Source organism: Lontra canadensis, unplaced genomic scaffold (assembly GCF_010015895.1).
Source record: "Lontra canadensis isolate GAN:19392208 unplaced genomic scaffold, GSC_riverotter_1.0 scaffold87, whole genome shotgun sequence".
Classification (NCBI taxonomy): Eukaryota; Metazoa; Chordata; class Mammalia; order Carnivora; family Mustelidae; genus Lontra; species Lontra canadensis.
Window position 1 is genome coordinate 4360243 of NW_022631081.1, and position 21339 is coordinate 4381581.

Genomic DNA, 21339 nt, shown 5'->3' on the forward strand with positions numbered 1-21339 from the left:
CAGGTAATGTTCAACTTGTTCAACTAGATACAACCAATTTTTTTTTAAATTTTATTTATTTATTTGACAGACAGAGATCACAAGTAGGCAGAGAGGCAGGCAGAGAGAGAGGAGGAAGCAGGCTCCCCGCCGAGCAGGGAGCCCGATGCGGGGCTCGATCCCAGGACTCTGGGATCATGACCTGAGCTGAAGGCAGAGGCTTTAACCCACTGAGCCACCCAGGCGCCCCAATACAACCAATTTGTAATGAGTGATTAACGTGTACCAGATTGGGTGCCAAACATTTTCAAATACATGATCTTATTTTATATATAATATTCCATGAGAAGCTGTTAGATTAAGTCTTATGTGTGTGGAAACACTCTCAGAGTAGGGCAGGGAAAAAGACACTAATAGAAGTATGGCCTCAGCTGCTTTATCCCCCAGAAAAGAGCTCAATTAACTCTAATTCCCTTAGTGGAAATCCCCAGCGTAAATGTTTCCACAAAAAGGGAACATGTGGCTAAATTCTAAAAACCACCAGGAATTAGCTCAATACCCACACGCTTAAAAAAAACAAAAACAAAAACAAAACTTTAAAAATTGGTTCCTGCATCCTCAACAATTAATGCAAAGCCCCAAAGGAACAAAACACAGCCATATCTAATGATAAATATTTCTTGATTTCACTTAGTTAGACATTTCCTAGTCAGAAATATTAGTATCTGGGGTTAAGAACAATAGTGGAATAACTTTAAACACTCACAAAAATCAGTTTCACATCTTATCTTTATATGACCCACTGTCATGTTGTTTTCCAAATCAGTGGTTGTCTGTACATCGCCAAATTAGATAATGGAAGTGAAAAGAGAGATACTGGAGAAAAATCAGAAAAATTGTTCTAAAATAAGGAGAAACTTTCAACTTTTACTCATTAAATTCTGAAAGCCTCAGAGTAAAAAAATGTGCCAGATGCCCGGCAACAATAATACTATTCCACTCTAAATAATATTCTGAATAAATGGTGTTTAATTTGAAACTGAGCAGTCCTTACCCCATCATGGAAAATCTTTATAGGTTGGAAAATATGTACAGTATGTCATACTTTAGGTATATAATTTAGCCATATTCTGTAGCATAGCTACCCCGCAGTTTATACTCAACAACCTTGGGTTTTTAAGAAAATATATTCATAACATTCTAAATGTTTGTTTTTTCTTGTCATAGGAAATGTTAGCCAAAAGGAATACCCTGTAACTCATAAAAATTTAGTGATGGGGAAACTTAGAAAGTGGTAGTCAAAAAACTGATGTCTGCCTAGCGGACACAATCATGTTGATTGTGCACTGCCCAATTCCAGGGATACCGAAAACATAGACAACACTGTAAATGGCAACCCCTGGAGAGGAACAATTCCTGGCATCCCTGATTAGTGAAGCTTTTGAAAATGCTCATGGGTTTTTCTCTGATTCACAACCGAAGACCAGTTGTAAGCTTCTGTGGGACTTTTATTATTCTTCCTTACATTTTTGCATGTGTGCAAAGTTCTAAACTAATTTTTCCTCTCCATATTGGTTCCGAAAGGCTTCCCGGACTGATTGAGCTGCAGCACACTGGTCTGGCATTCTCCCAGCCCTAGGTTTTCATGAGTCAGGGAAAACGTGTGCAGTTCGAGAAGAAGCTTGTCAGACGTGCTCAACCAGCCATGGGCTAATTTATGAAGTCCTTCCCCCTATTCTTCTTTTCCCTCCACATTCCTACAGCATACTGCTTTTAACTTTATTTAGCCCTTACTTCATCTACCTGTGTTAGATATTGGTTAGATTTCATTGTTTACACATCTGTGCTCTTCACTACCTTGAAACACTGCTGTCTGTCCCTGTCGTGCCTTCCTAGGGCTCCCATCACCATCGCAGCACTTAGCATGGTATTCTGAATCTCTGCTTTCCTGACCCTCCTCTTTTACCCCTCCACTCTTTGGTTCTCTCTCAATTCCTTTAGGCAGGAGGAAAACATGTGGCATCTAGTTGGTGAGGATAACTGGAAGCAATGGGAAGAAGGCCCACCTTCATATGATATGAGACCAAGAGTGCCCCCACAGATAGGTCTGTTATTTGGGCACAACCCTCCACTTCCTTGTGTACTCTTACTGTGGACAGGCCTGGTCCAGTTTTAGTAAAGCAATTAGGAGAGAATGATTCTGGGAATTTTACAACAGTTTAGTGGTGCAGTAGATTTAAAAATGAAAACAAGAGTAACTGATAACAGTGGTTGCTTTCTTGCGGGGGGGAATTGAGTGGTTCAGGGATGGCAGGGAAAATCTCACTGTCTAACTTTATTTTACCTTTTGAACTTCTTACTATGTGATTGTATTAGTTAATAAAATAGATAAATAAAACCAAATACAAAAAGTAGATGTGAATACAAAGTAGATGTGAACTGAACTGATGCCATAGAAAATTCTGAAAGGATTAAAATATATTAAAAAATCAAAGTAGATCAGAAAGAGAGGTATGATTGTTTTTATTTTGTGTTAGAAACTGAAATGTTTCACCATTTGCTGGAAAAGTAATATAAAAATTAATCTTAGGGGGTGCCTGCCTGGCTCAGTCGCTGGAGCATGTGACTGTTGATCTCAGGATCTACACCATGTTGGGTGTAGATGTTAGTTGAAATTTTTTTTAAAAATTAAGTTTAGCCGTCTGCCCCTCATATAAAACTTATCCTTCCTCTCAACACCCAACTAGTTCTCTTTTGAGGTTTTCTTTTACTTTTTTCTTTTCCTCTTCGAATGAACTCAGGGCCAATTTAAAGTGACTTCTGAGTGAATGTGTTTTTGCCATTCTGCCTCCACCTTGTATGGAAGAGCTATTGGGGGTTGGGAGCAGAGGCCCTAAGTGCCATGTCCTTCACCCTCTCCTTCCTGCCAGTGAGATTAGGCAGTTATAAACTGAGATTTGGAAGTCACACCTATAGAGACCTTCCACTTGAGACACTCTTCATACCAGAGTGGCCCTTTTCTGTTCATTTTATGGGACCTATCTCTATAGTCATTTCTGTACTTACAGTTAAACTAGGTTCCTTTCGACACCTGCTAAAACACTTTATAGAGACTCAGATTCAAGCAATTGACCTACATAGCAAATATTAAGAAGCAAGTTATCACATTTCCAATTCTGTATCTATTATCTCTTCATCTCTTTTTTGAAGAATCAGCAAACCCATGTCAAGTTTAGTACATCTAATAACACCATCATGTCATTGCCTGTAGGTTTCCTCCTACATGCCACAAACCAAGAAACAACTTTTTCATTTTTTAAAAAGATTTCATTTATTTATTTGACACAGAGAGAGAGCCTTCAAGCAGGGGGAGCGGCAGGCAGAGGGAGAGGCAGACTCCCTGCTGAACATGGAGCCTGAGGCAGGGCTCCATCCCAGGACTCTGGGATCATGACCTGAGCTGAAGGCAGATGCTTCTGAGCCACCAGGGCACCCCCAACTTTTTCATTTTTTATAATTTCTTCAAGTATGTGCTTGAATGTGTTTATATATGTGTTTTTTTTTTTAAAGTAAACTCTACCCCCAACTTGGGGCTCAAACTCATGACCCCAAGATCAGGAGTTGCATGCTCTACCTACTGAGCCAGTGCACCCCTGTTCTGTGTGTTTTATGTGTCTGCCTTTAGCTACCACAGAATTAATAGTTAATCACTAAGGCATTTGAAAGTAGGAAAGTACCTGACATTTTTCTATTGAAAAGTATCTAAATATTTTAGAATATTTTATAATTTATAAAGGTAAGCCAAATAAACTTGAAGTTTTTAATTACTATTTTTAAATTTTTTTTTAAAGATTTTATTTATTTATTTGACAGAGAGATCACAAGCAGGCAGAGAGGCAGGCAGAGAGAGGAGGAAGCAGGCTCCCTGCTGAGCAGAGAGCCCGATGCGGGGCTCGATCCCAGGACTCTGAGATCATGACCTGAGCCGAAGGCAGCGGCTTAACCCACTGAGCCACCCAGGCGCCCCTATTTTTTAATTTTTAATAATATACTTTATTTATTAATATATCAAATATTATAATTCTACCATGTAATAAATATGAAAAATTATGAAGGTTATATTTATATTCTTTGTCTTATATGTAGTCTACTTTATGTTCCTTTATTACCTTTCTAGTTTACAAACAGAAGTAATTTCATAATGAAACTTTCACCATATTGAAATAAAGGAAAGCAAGAAGAAGAAATAAAAAGCATGTTGGTTGTAAACATATCAAGTAATAAGACAAATTTTAACAGAATTTATAAGCAAATTAATAGGGAACTTCATATTTTTAGTATAACCTTATATAAGTTACACATGAATACATTCTCATAAATAAGTCAAAAACTACCCACAAAGATATTTCACACCTTCGACTTTACATTTAAAATACACATAGGCGTGCGCGCACACACATACACACACACACACACAAGATGTACTGTCCAATATGGTAGCCACTAGCTACATGTGGCTATTAAGCACGTACAATGTGACTAATTTGAGTTGACATGTGCTATAAGAGTAAAATAGACACTGGATTGTGAAGATTTGGTATAAGACAAAAAGAATGTAAACTATCCCAATAATTTTTACATTGATTACATATTGAAATGATAGTATTTTTGATATATAGGATCAAATAAAAGCAATGATTACCATTCTTAATTTCACGTTTCTTTTTACTTTGTTTTTTTTTTATTTCTACTTTTTAAAATACATCTACTAGAAAATTTAAAGTTATGTATGTGGCTTGTAATTGTATCTTACATTCTTTTCCTTTTTTGTTTTTTGGGTTTATTTATTAATTTTTAAAAAAGATTTATTTTTATTTATCAGAGAAAAAGAGAGCACAGGGTGGATAGGGACAAAGGGAGAGGAAGAGAGAGAATCTCAAGCAGACTCCCCGCTGAGCATGGAGCCTGACATAGGGCTTGCTCTCACAACCCATGAGATCACCACCAATGCCAAAACAAAAAGCCAGACACTCAATTGACTGAGCTGCCCAGGCACCACTAAATCATCTTTTTAAAAATTATCTTTAAGAAAAATGCCACTTTAAAAAATTGTGGTAAAATATATATATAACATAAAATTTATTTATCATTTTAACTATTTTTAATGTACAGTTCAGTAGCATTAAGTTCATCCCCATTGTTGTAAAACCATCACTACCATCAATCTATAGAACTTCTTCATCTTCCCAAACTGAAGCTTCATATCTATTAAATAACTCCCCATTTCTCTCCCTAGCCCCTGGTAACCACCATCCTACTTTTCTTCTACAACTTTGACTAAGTGCTTCATATAATGTGAAATCGTACAATAGTTATTCTTCTGTGACTGGGCTTATTTTCACTTAGCATAGTGTCCTCAAGGTTCACACATGTTGTAGCATGTGTCAGAATTTCCTTCATTTTTATGACAAAATAATATTACATTGTCTATTTATGCTGCATTTTGTTCATCCATTCATCCATTGATGGACATTTGGGTTGCTTCTATCTTTTGGCTATTATGAATTATACTGCTATTGACATGGGTGTACAAATATCTGTTCGAGTTTCTGCTTTCAGTTCTTTTGGGTATATACCTAGAAGTGGAATTGCTGGATTATATGGTTATTCTATCTTTAATTTTAAGAGGAACTTCCATACTATTTTCTTTCTTTCTTTCTTTCTTTCTTTTTTTTTTTTTTTTTTAGCATTTGGGGAGGGACAAAGGGAGAGAGACAAGCAGACTCCTGGCTGATCACAGAGCCTGACAGACACAGGGCTCTATCCCAGGACCCTGAAATCATGACCTGAGCCAAAGTCAGATGCTCAACTGACTGAATTTACCCAGGCACCCCCATACTATTTTCCATAGAAAATGTATCATTCTACATTCCCATCAGCAATGCTTAGAGTTTCAGTTTCTCCATGTCATCCCTAATACTCTTCCATTTTTTCTTTTTTCTTTTTTTTTTAAATATTTTATTTATTTATTTGAGAGAGACAGAAAGCATGAAGATAGGGGTGGAGGGTCAGAGGGAGAGGGAAAGCTGACTCCCTGCTGAGAAAGTAGCCCAATGCAAGGCTCTATCTCAGGACCTGTGATGGTGACCTGAGCTGAATGTAGACACTTAACTGAGTCACCCAAGTACCCCATCAATACTTTTATTTTCTGTTTGGTTTTTAAAAAAATAATAGCCATCCTAATGGGTATGAAATAATATGTGATTGTGGTTTTGATTTGCATTTCCCTAATAATTAGTGATGTTGAGAATCTTTTCATTTGCTTATCTGGCCATTTGTGTATCTTCTTTGAAGAAATGCTTATTCAAAGTCCTTCACAGAGTTTTTTGTTTGTTTGTTTTGTTTTTTAATAAATGTTACCATTCTTTTTTTTTTTTTTTAAGATTTTATTCGTTTCTTTGATAGAGATCCCAAGTAGGCAGAGAGGCACACAAAGAGAGAGAGGAAAAGAAGCAGGCTCCCTGCCGAGCAGAGAGCCGGATCCGGGGCCCCATCCCAGGACCCTGGGATCATGACCTGAGTGGAAGGCAGAGGCTTTAACCCCCTGAGCTACCCAGGCACCCCTTCACAGAGTTTTTAATCAGGTTGTTTTATTGTTGTTGAATTGTATGAATTCTTTATATATTCTGGATTATTAATCACTTAACAGATATAATGACTTACAAATATTTTCTCTTATTTCATGGGTTGTCTGTCCACTCTCTTGGTAGTATTCTTGGATGTACAATTTTAAATTTGATAAAGTCCAGTTTATCTGTTTTTTCTTTTGTTGCCTCTGTTTTGATGTCATATCTAAGAAATTCTTGTCAAATCCAATGTCATGTGCTTCCCCCTGTGTTTTCTTCTGTGAGTTTTGTGGTTTTAGCTCGTATGTTTAGGTCTTCAATCCTTTTTTTTTTTTTTAAGCTTTTCTCTTTTATTTTCTTATTTATTTATTTATTTATTTATTTATTTTAAGCAAATTTTACCCTCATGGGGTTTGAATTCAACAACCCTGAGATCAAGAGCTGCATGTTCTACTCATTGAGCCAGCCAGGTACCCCTCTTCAATTCATTTTGAGTAATTTTTGTATATGACTTAAGGATCCAACTTCATTCTTTTACATGCAGGTATTCAGTTTTTTCAGCACCATTTACTGAAAGACTTTCTTTTCCTCATGAATGCTCTGGACACCCTTGCTGAAAACCATTTGGTCATATAGGTAAAAGTGTTTTTCTGGGCTCTCCATTCTATTTCTTGACCTATATGTCGGTCTTTACACCAGTACAACATGCTTTGATGGCTGTAACTTTGTAATAAGTTTTGAAATCTGAAGTGTGAGTGTCCAAAGTCCTCCAAATTTGTTTTTCTTTTTCAAGATTATTTTGGCATTTTGGGAGCCTTTGAAATTCCATATGAATTTATGAATTTCTGCTCCAAAAAATGTCATTAGGATTTTCACAGTGATTGTACCCCATCTATAGATATTTTGGGGTAGTACTGATATCTTAACAATATTAAATCTTCAGTTTAGGAACATGGTATGTCTTTCTATGGTTTTATCATTTTATGTCTTGCTTGAGTAGGTCTTTCCAATACTGAAGTTATAAGCAACATTTTCTATATTTTCTTCTAATAAGTTTATAATTTTGCTTTTTACATTTGCCTTCTTAAACTAGATGGGATTTTTTTTTTTTTTTTGGTGTGAGAATGTTTTCCCATTGTGTTGGTACTATGTGAATTTTCTGCCCTTTCCTGCTAATTCGAATGACACTTTTATCATAAGTTATAGCCCCATACATACATAGGTTTGTCTTCAGACTTGCTGTTCTATTTCACTGATCCATATGTGTACTCCCGTATTACTACTGTAATGCGTTAATTGATCTAACTGTATTATGTTTTGCTGTCTGGAAGGGCAATTCTCTTCTAGGTGACTATTAGAATCAGCTTACTAAGTTCCAACAGACATACCATTGGAATTTTGAATGGGATTGCATTGACTTGATAAAATAATCTCGGGAAAATTGACATTTTTACATTTTGAAGAAAACTTATTTCTAGTTTCTGTATTTCTATTGTCACCATGGCCCCTGGAAAGTTTCCTGTTTACTTAGATTATATCCAGATTGCCACTGTAAAGCAGTTCTGTCCTATAGAACTTTCTGTGATGATGAAAATGTTTTATATCTGTGATGTCTAATATATGGTACTGAACATTGAAATGTGGCTAAGAAAACTGAGGAACTGAATTTTAAATTTTATTTAATTTTGATTAATTTAAATTTAAATGGTCACATGTGGCTAATGACCTAATGGCTACTGTAATTGTGCGCTTTAGGATACATGAGTAACTGTGTAATTGAGCACTTCTGTAGATAGTAGAAGTAGGCAGCGAAAGAATTATTGATACCTACTGGGTGAAGGAAACTGAGTAAAGCATTGCAGTGCAGAGTCTAAAAACCATAGTATTAATACAAATGAATTCCTGAAGAACTTAAACCCAGACCCATGTAAAGGACAAATTGTTTACAAACATTTACGCTGTCAGAAAAATACAATTACGAAAACACGATGGGATTTGCTTAAGAAAGAAAGGTCATATCTGATTAAAGGAGTAGGAAAGTCTTTATGGATGAAGTAACTTTTAGAGAGTGGGACGCCTGGGTGGCTTTTTTTTTTTTTTTCAGCTCAGGTCATGATCCCAGGGCCCTGGGATTGAGTCCTGCATGGGACTCCTTGCTCAGCAGGGAGTCTGCTTCTTCCTTGGCCTGTCACTCCCCCTGCTTGTGCTGAACATTGCACACACACTCTCTCTGACAAAAGAAAGAAGGAAGGAAAGAAAGAAAGACTTTTAGAGATTAACCTTGAAGGAATTATTCTAAGTTTAAAAGAGAAAAAGTCATAAAAGATTTCTGTTTTCTGAAGTGTAAGAAATAGTGAAGAGGAAAAAGAATGAGCTGTGTTTGGAGAATGTAACTATTAGTTTCATAGGGCTGCTGTAACAAATTACCACAAACTTGGTGGCCTAAAACATTAGAAATCTATTCTTTGACTAGAGGCCAGAAGTCCAAAATCAGTGTCATTGGGCTGACATACAGATGTGGGTAAATCCAAATTCCTTCTGGAGATTCTAGGGGAAATTCTGTTCTTTGCCTCTTCCAGCTTCTTATGGCTGCTGGCTTTCATTGGCTTATGGCCATATTACTCCAGTTTCTGCTTAAGTGGTCACATTGTCATCTTTATCTATGTTCACGTTTCCCTCTGCTTCTCTCTTATAACTATACATGTGATTATATGTAGGGTCTACCTGGATAATCCACGATAACCTCTCCATCTCAAAATCATGAATCGTACCCACAAAGATCTGCCCCCGCCCTTTACCATAAAAGGTAATGTTCATGGGTTCTAGGGATTAGGATATGGACATCTTCAGGCAGCCGATTTTTCAGCCTACTACAGCGATCCACTTTGGCTGGAGTAGAAGATGCCTGTGGCAGTAGGAATGGTAACAGCTGTCAGTCACTAAATGACTTGTATATGTCTGATGCTGTACCAGGTGCTGTATCTGTGCTATTCCATTTACTCATTACAAGAATTCTGTGTAGGCATTAGATGAGAGAAGAATCTAAGGTGACTATGTTTTCCACCTTTCGTGACTGGGAAATGGTGATTAATAGAAATTGAAAAGTCATGAGGAAAAATTGGTTACAAAGGAAAAAAAAAAAGAACTCAGCTTTGGCTGTCTTTAGTTTGAGTCCTGCTAAGTTATGCCAAAAAGGGTCAACCCCAGAAGAAGCCTAAGAACCCTATATAGAGATCTCCTGCAATTTTCAACTTGTGTTTTCCCCTTTGAAATGAAGAAATAAATAATAAGGAACACTAAATTTGAAATCAGGAGACTTGGGTTTAAGACTTACACTTACTGTGTGAACTGAACAAGTCATTTCACTTCTCTGAACTTCAATTTCTACATCTGTCAAAGAGGAATAAAAACCCCTTCCTGCACTCACACACTTATTTGTAGGGAATAAACAAGATCGTCTTTGTGATGTTCTTACTGCAGTATATGGTCTATTGTAAGCATTTAAATGCAAAAAAGCAAAATTATTAATATGTCAGATGTTTTAATTTTGAGGTGAGATATCTTAAAGCTATCCAGGTTCTAAGCAACAGTTAACATTAGTTTTAAATGTCTATTTATTGGCTGCTTTTCTCATTGTTCAAACTTTCACCACTCAAGTACCACTTAAGCACCACCCAAGACCAAGTCCCTCCCTTTCTAAGTGGGTGACCTAAATTCTACTTTGTAGAAATAATTATGGCCATCAAATATGAATCATTCGACTTCCTATTCCCATATTTAAAAATGTACACATATCTATATCTACTTTTACTTCCTTCCAGGCCTCAAGTAATATCCCATCTTTTGTCCAAAGCGAATATATCTTTCTGTATGTGCTTGTGATGCACTTTCCTCCATCCTGAGCTCAAGGTCACATAGTCAATGCCCTGGGTGGACATCTTCATTTTGATATCTCACTTCTAATTCAGAATCCTTCCCACGATGCTACCAACACTCACTCCCTCAGCTTCCTCTGTTTCTTATCTTGGTCAGTGCCATTACCAGAAACTTGGAGAATTTTTGTCACTTTTTACTCCTTTATTTGCCATAGTGTTCATTCACTAAGTAATTCATTCAAACACCAACATAACTAAGTTATGTTAGTGTTTGGCTCAAGCATTTGTTCTCTCTCTCTTCAGTCCTCTGCCTTATTAGTCCTCTCCTCTCTAACTTCACTGCTTCTCTTTTTCTTGCCCAGATCAGTTCTCTCTGAAATAGCCTCATTGCTCCTTGTCTTATTCCGGTCCAGTCTACCCTTTACTCTGCGGCCATAGAATCTATCTGAAACAAATCTGCTTTTAGATCCTTTCCGTGGCATTCCACTACAGTACAAAGTCCAAAACTTCATGCACTCCATCCTTTTGTCACTCATTCTCCCATCCAAGTACTAACCAGGCCCAGCTCTGCTTAGCTTCTGAGATTAGACGAGATTGATCACATTCCGGGTAGTACGGCTGTAGAAAGTACCAAGTTCAGAGAACTATTCCCAGTTCTCTGGAGGTACTCTGCTTTGTAACCCTGTGCCTGTGCTCCTTTGGCCTAGAATGTTCTCCCTGCAACTTCAATTTCTAATGTCATTTGCCTGGTGAAGCTCTTCTCATCTTGCGCTAATTAGTGTAAGCTTCACATCCCCTTTGAAGCCTTGCCAGGCTTCCCCAGGAAGAGCTAATAAGATCTTTTTGGAACCTCTGCTGTACCCTATACATGACTGTCATTTCATCTGTAACCAGTGTGTTTCCCCTTACCAGATCCACACACGGGAGTGTGTCTTGAGCACCTTTGTACTGTTCATGAACAGTATTATCTGGCACAGAGAAGGTACCCCAAAAATGTTGTTTAATAACTTAATTAATTCTAGAGCTCTTAAAGTTATATGATGCTTTAGAACATATGGAGAAAGGGAGAATTGATATAATAACTTTTGGAGATTAATGGAAATATATGGTTATGACTCAAAGAAGAATACATATTTATCTCCTAAGTAGAGATAGCCATGTCCAGAACCCTGGTGACAAAAATCAGGAAAGCAAGAAAGCAAATAAATGAACAAACCCTTCATAAATCCCACTAAAACATGAGGCACTTCCCAACATATAAAAGAGCTCATAGCTCTGCTGGAGTTGGAGGGAAGTGTTCTCTTTAAGAATTCACTTTCTTGGGGTGCCTGGGTGGCTCAGTGGGTTGGGCCTCTGCCTTCGGCTCAGGTCATGATCTCGGGGTTGGTCATGATCTCAGGGTCCTGGGATCAAGCCCTGCGTCAGGCTCTCTGCTCAGTAGGGATCCTGCTTCCCCCACTCTCTCTCTGACTTTCTGCCTACTTGTGATCTGTCTGTCAAATAAATAAATAAAATTTTTTAAAAAAATTCACTTTCTTACTGCTCATTCATCTTAATGTTAACTTGAACTACATTTATGCTAATAGCATTTATTTTGTAATCCCTGTTGACTTATCTTTCATTGTACAAAAAAAAAAAGGATAAATGTTTAGGGAGAAGAATCAAAACTAGCATGAGTGCTATAATTTACTTATAGGGACACACACCCTTTCTGAACCATAACAGTTCTTTCTTAATCTGGGAACATCCAGATCCAAAGATTCCATGCTTAACACTTGATTATAAATCTATACTGGTAAGGACTGGTTTTCTAAAGGGAAAACATTTTGTCAGATCTGACCTGACAAATAATTTTGAAGTAAGCAAAATTCACTGCATGCTCATCTCACCCCAAGCACATAAAGTACTCACAGTATTTCCTGCTTGCCTGGGGCTCCCTCCTCCCCCCCTTGGCTCCCTACACAGATTTACCTCCTAATGCCAAGTAAGTACTGTATCCTTCCTATATTGAAACTTACCTGTCTGCTTTCCAAAGCCTGCGAGGCTCAGGTTTTAGCAGGCTGCCACTTGGAGACCATTTGATGAGTTAATTTACACTAATATCATATTGAGTAATAATTCCAGGGGAATTTATATTTTTAACAGGAGTGTATTAGAGGGGGTGCCTGGATAGCTCAGTTGGTTAAGTGTCTGCCTTTGGCTGAGGTCACGATCTCAGCGTCCTAGGAGCCTAGGAGTGGGGAGCCTGCTTGTATCCTCTCCCTCTGACCCTCCTTCCTGCTTGTGCTCTGTCTCTCTGTCTCTCACTCTCTCTCACTCACTCAAATAAATAAATGAAATCTTTTTTTTTAAATTTAAAAAAATTTTTTAAAAAGGAGTGTATTGGATAAATAACACTTAACCCTAAGAGCCGATCTAATAAAGGGACATTTCTCGCTGTCCAATATATCTTCCATGTCTTTTCATGATTTAGTGTCTTTAAACATGCTGAACCTTCTGCCTAGAATGAACTTTCTTACCCCACCCCTTCACCATCTCCAGTCTAGTAAACTCCTACTCATTATTTAAGACCCAGCTCCGTGTCCCTCTTTTGCTAAGAAGGCTTTTTCTAAATTTCCCAGGCTGAGTTGGTTACTCCCTGTTGACTTTTTTTTTTTAAGAGGGTAGGAGTAAAGGAAGAAGGAGAGTGAGAGTATCTTAAGCAAGCTACATGCCCAGCAACCAACCTGACACGGAGCTTGATCTCACAGCCCTGAGATCATGACATGAGCCGAAATCAAGAGTCCTATCCTTAACCAAATGAGCCATCTAGCCGCCCCACTCTGTCTTGACCTTTATAAAGTTTTACATACTTGCTCTTAATTTCTTTTACTTCATATGTACTCTTCAGCTGACTTCAAGGTGACTTCTGCCCCTACAAATTCAATGCACTTTGTAACTTCCATGTGGCTAAATCAAGTGGATATATCTGTCCTCATCTTTCTTGACCTCTCAGCAACTGACACTACTGACCACCATCATTATTTCTCTTATTTTCTCCACTCCTTCTTAGAACTCTCCTTCCTTGGCTTTCTTTGCATGATAGACAGCTCGTCTTCTCTTATCTCTCTCTCTCAGTCTCCTTAGTTGGCTTATGTTCCACATAATCTCTAAATGTTAGAGTTCCTTAAGGCTATGTCTTGGCCCCTTTCCCTTCTCACGCTCTGATCTCTCAATATGCAAACTCTTCCTCGCCCCTGGTATTAATTAGCCTCCATATGCTGATGGCTCTCAAATTTACATTCTCATCACAGACCTCTCTCCTGGGCTCCAAACTTCCATATACAGCTGCCTATTTAATATGTCCACTTGGGATTACACATGTGGTCCAGAGTTTTGAACTCTGCAAGTTCAAAACTCCCATTTTTCTCTACCTGAGAGAACAGTACCTTCATCCATGAATTTAGCTAACCCAGAAGATGGGAGTCACTATTGGCTTACCTACCTGTTCTTTACTGTCATATCCATTTGGCTATCCTTCTGACTCTACCTTCTAAATATTTCTCTCACTGTTGACTTCTCTTTATCTGTACTGTCACCCAAGTTATCACCTGACTGCTATAGTAGTATGACTCATCAGCCTGCGGCCACTTACTTGATGCCTCCTGTACCTTTCTACACTGCAGATTACTCTTTGAAGATTCACTCATCCATTTATTCATTGAAAAATATTTATTGAGTCCCTACTATGTGCAAGTCATGACCAAGACAAGCATGTCCTTGATCTCCTGGAACTTTAGTAAGAACTTAAGATTGGGGGACCTAACTTAACTGGAATGAAGGTAGAGAACATTTCTTTGAGGAAATAACTTTTCATCTGAGATCTGAAGAATGAATACAAATTTACTAGGCAAAGGAGGTTGAGGGGAAAGAGCATTTTAGGTAGAAGGAGCATCGTATGCAAAGGTCTAGAATCAGGAAGAAGTCTGCTATGAGAAAACTGAGAGGACAGAGAGTGACAGATCAAGTGAGGAGGTGAGGGTGGTACTGCTGGGCAGAGCTAGGCCCTGGGATGTAGTGATTCTAACTGAGAGGTATTCATGGGCCTGGAAGCCCCCTCAAGTAGCTTGCAATAGTGGATGAGTATGTGAGTTGCAGGTGTGAGCATTCTGAGAAGAGAGGCCATAGCCTTCATCAGGGTCTTATAGCCAACCTGTGATACCTCTCCCTCCCTAGAAATATAAAAAAAAGACCCTTTGGGACGCCTGGGTGGCTCAGTTGGTTAAGCGGCTGCCTTCGGCTCAGGTCATGATCCCGGCGTCCTGGGATCGAGTCCCACATCGGGCTCCTTGCTTGGCAGGGAGCCTGCTTCTCCCTCTGCCTCTGTCTGCCTGTGCTCGCTCACTCTCTCTCCCTCTGTCTCTGACAAATAAATAAATAAAATCTTAAAAAAAAAAAAGAAATATAAAAAAAAATCACTGATGGTGTATAGGAAAACCAAGGTATTGACTTTGGACTTTGTCCTAAAAACAGTGAGATGCCATTGGAAATTATTAAGCAGAAAGTAGCACAGCTAGATTGTAAAATCCACAAGGCAGGGATTTTTATCTCCTTTGTTCACTGATGTGTCCCGAGCACCTACAGTAGTACCATGCACAGAGCTAGCACTCAAGAAATAATTGCTGGATGAATGAATGTTTATTGTGGCTACTGAATAGCTATCTGTTATATCGTATTGTATTATACTCATGTGCTTAATGCCCCTGCCTTATAATATTTGATCCTTGAAAACTACTGGGTCTTATTCATCTTTTTATCACTAGAGATATGGTCCTAGTACCTAGCACAGTACCTGACTTAAATTCAGCTTCAAAATGCATTCATTCATTCAGCCAGTAATTTAAGAGCATCTACCAGATGTCAGGAACTGGGAATACAACAATAACTAAGATACTGTCACTAACCCAGAGGAGTTTATCCTCTGGATGAGAAGATGAGAAGACTGGCAAGTAGGCCTAATAATACTATGTAGTAATTGCCACAATTGGGTAAGAACAAAACATAGCCCTAGAGGTGTCACAGAAGGCCAGCGGGCAGAATAAAGTCCAGGGCTGACCCTAGGCATGGTGAGGAAGAGAAAAGGAGAGCACAGGAGTGGGCATTAAAGGCAAAGTCCAAAGGGAAGTGTGAAGAGCCATTTGGAGAACTGTGAGTGGCTCAGTGAGTCTGGGGCAAGATGAAGCAGCAAAGGGGGGTAAGGGCCATACAGAGTCTGATTTTATCCCAAGGACAATGGAAAATCCTTAGTGGATGGGTGACAAATCAGAAAAATGACATGGTCAGATTTAATAGAAGCCCACTTAGATTCCAGAGTAGAGAATAGATTTGAGAAGCAGTAGTAGTGGGAGTTCAAGACTTAGTACTTGGGATAGATGATATTGGCCTGGGCTAAAGTAGAAACAGTGGCAATAGAGAAAAATGGATGGATTTGACCACTATTAAGGAGGTAGGATCAACAGGAATTAGTGATTAGGTACATGTTAGGGTGAGAACGATGGAGTAGCCATGGATGAGTCCCAGGCTTTTAACGTGGACTCCCCCAGGGGACTCACCAAGAGTGAGAACAAAGATTGGGAGCTGGCATAGAGAAGCAGATGACAAATTCTAAATTGGACAAATTGCATTTGAGTTTTCTTAACTTTCCATGTGGATACTTTTAGTAAGCAATTGATTACACACATGGATCTGGAGTTCAAAAGGAAGGTCTAGGCTGAATATATAGAAGTGTAAGTCTTTGTTATAAATGGTAACTGATTCCCAGGAGCCATACATGAATGTGGAGAAGGAGAAAAGATGGTCAAAGACAGAACTCTGGGAGAACATTCTGGTAACAAACATGTGTTTTTTTAGTAAATGAATAAAGGAATACACGATGAATGGAATAATTTAGATGAAGGGACCCCTTTTCATGCTTTCAAATACTGCTACCAAGTCAGCTAGGTAACTTGTCTGTGCTTAAGGCAAAACCTGCTCTCTGGCTTCTCAAAAGAATATGTTACCGAACAAAAAATGGGAAGTAGGGAAATACCATATAGCAGAAAACATATCTTCAGGGTTTTTTTCAGACCTACATATAGATACTTCTGAGGTTCTGTTGGTAAATGGATCATAGTAGCCTCTTGTTAGCCCATATACAAGGAACACTTTAAAGGCTGTTTAAAATATAATATGACATGCAATAGAAATCATTTGATGATCCCCCATTGTTGCTCAAATCACCAAGATAATCTAGACGGCCTGATCACTGGCCCTTTGATTGCCTGGTTGGCTTTGGCATCAAATATGCAAACTCAGCCAGTTGGAATACACCCAAAAAATGTTTGTATGGATAAATATTTTTGTTTATATAGTTCATATGGATTATTCGTCTTTGTTAGAAAGTGGCCTCTGACTGATCACATACTTGCTTTTGAACCCACTAGTTTCCCATAAACCGTTGAGAGTTCCCAGTCCTCACTGGTTGCCTTGAGATTGGATACATTATTAAAGATGTTTTGATTAACTCACTGCAATAAATTTACAATTCTGAAACTTGTAATAAAACTCCGGTTTACTTTTGAGTAAAGAAGAAAAAGAAAACAAAACTATTAAACCATCAGACCAACTTGTCACTCTAGGATTTGTACATCCATCTTTCTTCCTTTCTTCTCCATATACCCAAACTTGATTGAAGTTTGGGAAATTTCATTTGAGTGGAAAGTATGCCCAAGCAACATTTCTAGAAAAACTGAATTTTACCAAGTGCTCTTTCTTACAGTCACACTGTAACAAATTCATCTCGTAGATAAAGAAATCGGGTTTTGTGCTTTGGGTTTTATGGTGCTATTTCTTTTCCTTTACAGCAGGCCATTTCAAATTTTTACATATATAAGCAAACCAGTTATTTGATGAGCAGCTCTATTTATTTTCTCAGAGTTTTATTGTTCTATATAATCGGTATGTTAGTTTAAGCCAAAGAGAATTTGTGGCTTTTGAGATCAGAAATTCAAATGCTTTCTAAAACTAAAAAACTAAAACTAAACTTATATTAGCCATTCGTAGACCCAGTCTGTGGTTCTAAATGGTACTTAAGTGTTTTATTGACATTCCTGCTATTTTGTAGTAGTAACATATCAATAGTAACAATAGCCTGTATCTGTAACAGAAAAAAGGATAATGTTGGAAACTCTACTAGATATTCTAATGTGTCTTGCTTAAAAATGTATGTTTTATTCCATTTTCCTACCAAAGAAAGAACAGAGGACATTGAAAAACCTTTCCTCCCATCTAGTGGCTGGAAAATAGAAAAACTCTGTGTTTCTTGGAATTCTAGGCATTAGGGATTGTCTGACAGATTATAATACAACCATTTGTTTACTTAGTTAAGCAAAAATAAGCTTTAAAGTCTTTACCAAAGCTGAACCCAATGGGAAAATACATATTCATGATGATTTGCTGATTAACTTCATCAATAATGTATACTTCTCTTCCAGCAGAAAGAACGGCCATGGTCCTTCCTAATTCATTAATCTGAACTCATGATTAAAAAGGCTATATATTTCTGCTTACTGAAATTGGGACTGCAGTTATATTTGCTTCTAAAGCAATCAGTGCCCTAGATCTCTCCTGACCCTAATTGCTCCTTGTTGGCCCCACACCTTGACAACTCTTCCCTTAAGAGTTGGATGTGCTGAATTCACCGAAGAGAGCCAAGAAACTGTCCCTGAAACTGGCTGCCTCCAGGACCTCAACTCCTGAAACTTGGAATGCCAGACTCTGATACTGGCAGCAAGGCCAAACCAACCCACAGGAAAGCAGGTTTAGATCCGTTATGCAGCTAGAAGGATTAATGCTTGTCTACCTGTCTTGTATATGCCTTATGCAGACGTCAAAACCTCTGCTGAAATGTGCCTCTCTGGTGATTCTCACAGATTCAAAGAATGAATTTTGCGTACAGTCAGCAAAGTTCTGAGATCTCCAGGAAGAAGAGGAAGGTCAGTGAACCAGTGAAAGTCTTCATCCCTGACAGAAAATGAAAGTTGGATGTCTTCACTGCATTTACTCTAAAATGATTTTATTTTGCAACAAACATGCATGAAGTGTCTTAAGTAGGAAAGTAAGTTCCTATCACCAAAACCTTTTACTGAATTTGTTGCTCAACTTTTTTGGTCAGTTTACTAAGTGCTCAATTACTGGGTAGGACATGGGTTCACTTTGCCAAAAGGAAACAAGTCACCAGGGCTGCCTTGGGATAGCAGTACTTCAAGGCTGAGTTAGAGACGAGACGCCCTTTATATCTGTAAAAGAACCACAGCAGCTATTTCGAAAAGAAATAAGCTGTTGTTCTCAAAAGGAAGGAGGGTTTTCCTTGCATAACTAAACTCCCCAGGTATTTAGTCTACTGTGAAATGTTGTAACTTGTTGTAACCTGTGTACTGGAATCCCTGTATCGCTTTATTAGAATTCCCACAGAATTGCATAGGTTGTATGTGGTGGTGCTTATGCAGGTGTGATTTTTATGTTAACTCCAATTACGAGATTGATCAACGAAGTGTTGGACCAAAATGTCCTCTCCCTGTAAAGTTCCTTGAATCTGGCCCTCCACCCCGCTCTGTTGGCCACCTGAGAAAGGCCTTCTGAAGTCTCATGTTAAATGCTTTCTGACAAACACTTCAGTTTATCAGTCTGTAACCTGCGGGTGATGTTATTAGTTCCCTCCTTATTTTGGGACATTTGATAAACTCAATGATTAGTATTAGACACATAATATAGGACTTAAAATGTTTTTATTATTTAATAACAAATAATTTAAAAATTTAATTTAAATGGACAGGACCAATAGGTTAAATGTTGAATGTATGTGCTTTCCAGTTAAATAAAACCAAAACACAAGGTGTTTGTTTGTTTTTAACTCATCTTTTTTTTTTCTTCACTTAGTTTGGTGTTTTTTCAAATGGAGTAAGGACATCTGCACCTGGAATGCTCATTAAAATATGGATTATTGGGCCTATTTCATTTCTCTGAAATCAGAATCTCAGGGGGTGGGGTCCTGTGGAGGACTCCCAGGATTCTAATGCACATGAAAGAATCCTGGACCTCTGACCCAGACTAAGAGGAGAATCTCTGGGGCCAGACATGTACTTTAGCCAGCAGAAGGCTACGGGTTATCATAACAGAGAGGAAAGTATGAGAAAGCCTGCCTGTCCAGCACTACCCTCTGCCAGACTGATCTAGGGCCTGCCAGGGAGGAGCATTTTCCCCTCTCCCAGCGTGATAAATATACTCACATAGGCTTACTCTGCAAGGAGGAGGGAAAGGTATTGGGTTTATTATATCCTTGATAGAATTGTAGCCTGAGTCACCACAATTTCTTTTAAGAGAATCATTTATAAAGAGATTAGCTGTCTAGTAGAGGGATTAAGTTTATTTTGTGTCTCTCCAGAGAGTAGATCTAAGACCAAATTGGTGAAGCTACAGGAGGTCAACCTGGCTTGGTATAAAGAGGAACTTTTTAACTCCACATGTTGCCAAAATTTTGAAATGGGCTGCTTATGAGGTAGTTAGCATTCCTCCACTCTAAGTGTTTGAATTCAAAGGAATTTTACAAAGATTTTAGGAGTCGTTGACTCAAAACAAATTAGCTATATGGAGTAATTGGTCAATCCAGATTTCAGGAGAAATAATTTTGTTTAAAAGGGGAATTTGACTCTCAATCTATATTTATAATTTTCATAACTTAGCCTAAGATATTTCAAGTCAAAGTATAGAATCTGAATTTGTCTAGAAAATTTCTGTAGTGATTTTATTGTCTCCATTATAAACACCCCTCCTCCCCCAAAGGAATAGTCTTTTATCGATGCCAGTAGGTGGAATGTGTTGTGTATAACCTGTGTGTGTGTGTGTGTGTGTGTGCAGATAGAAGTTGCTGGGCTATGCCCTTGGCTGGGCACAAGCACACAAAGAAGGAGATCTATTGTAAGAGGATCTGAGGGGCACTTGGCTGGCTCAGTCGGAAGAACATGCAACTCTTGATCTCAGGGTTGTGAGTTCATGCCCCATGTTGGGTATACAGAGTATTTAAAAATAAAATCTTAAAAAAAGAGGATCTGAGAACCATGAAAATGTGAACTCGCCGATTGTATACAGCAGAGTTCATATATGCAACTAGCTATCAAGATTAGAGGGTATTCAATTCTATTTACTGAATGATTTCTGGTCTTAGATAGGAATGGAATGAGTAAACAAGTTCATCAAGGAGCTGGAATTTCAGTGAAAAGAATGAAAACTTGGACCTGAGCTGGGGAGTCTGAACTGTATCACACTAGCCATTCCCTCACCCTGACTATGCTTGGTTCATCAGTGCGCTTAGAAAGACTAGATGACGACAGCTTGGAAACTGGGACATTGTTAAATTAAAAATGATGCAGGGGAAATTTGATTTCAGCTGTTTGGGGTTTTTCTGTCTTTACAGAAAATTGGTTTAGCTGGAAAGAGATGGGGTTAAGCTCATGATTGCTGCTAGCCTTTGAAGCCAGGCACCGAAACCGCACCTTCATTTCCCCTCTTGCAGGTCCCTCTGGTGTCTGGTTCTTTCATTCTCCAGCTCACTTCTGCCAGGAAGAGGCTGGAAATGTTCATCAGTGTCAAAGTTGCATTCACACAAGTTCAAAGTTGTGTATGTGTTTCAAAAATAACCCCATTAGAGCCAGTTTGTTAGAATGTATCTTAGAATTGTCAATTATGGTTGCAAATCCAATAATACTGGATCTTTAGAGATTTCCACAGATTCTTATAGTACAAATAATTCTCAGTTATAATCATCACCATTCAGAAGGAAGATC

At 38.3% G+C, this 21339-nt stretch overlaps 1 protein-coding gene across 4 annotated transcripts in view; it reads left to right on the top strand.

Annotated features, from left to right (window-relative positions):
• The window catches only part of HORMAD2 (HORMA domain containing 2), a 92440-nt gene extending 73054 nt beyond the window's left edge, over positions 1–19386 (top strand). For all 4 annotated transcript variants that reach the window (XM_032883383.1, XM_032883385.1, XM_032883382.1 and 1 more), the window contains one exon: positions 18430–19386. In XM_032883383.1, the coding sequence (XP_032739274.1) occupies positions 18430–18534 (105 nt within the window). In that variant the 3' untranslated portion in view covers positions 18535–19386. The remainder of the gene's footprint in view (positions 1–18429) is intronic.
• Positions 19387–21339: the final 1953 nt, after the last annotated feature.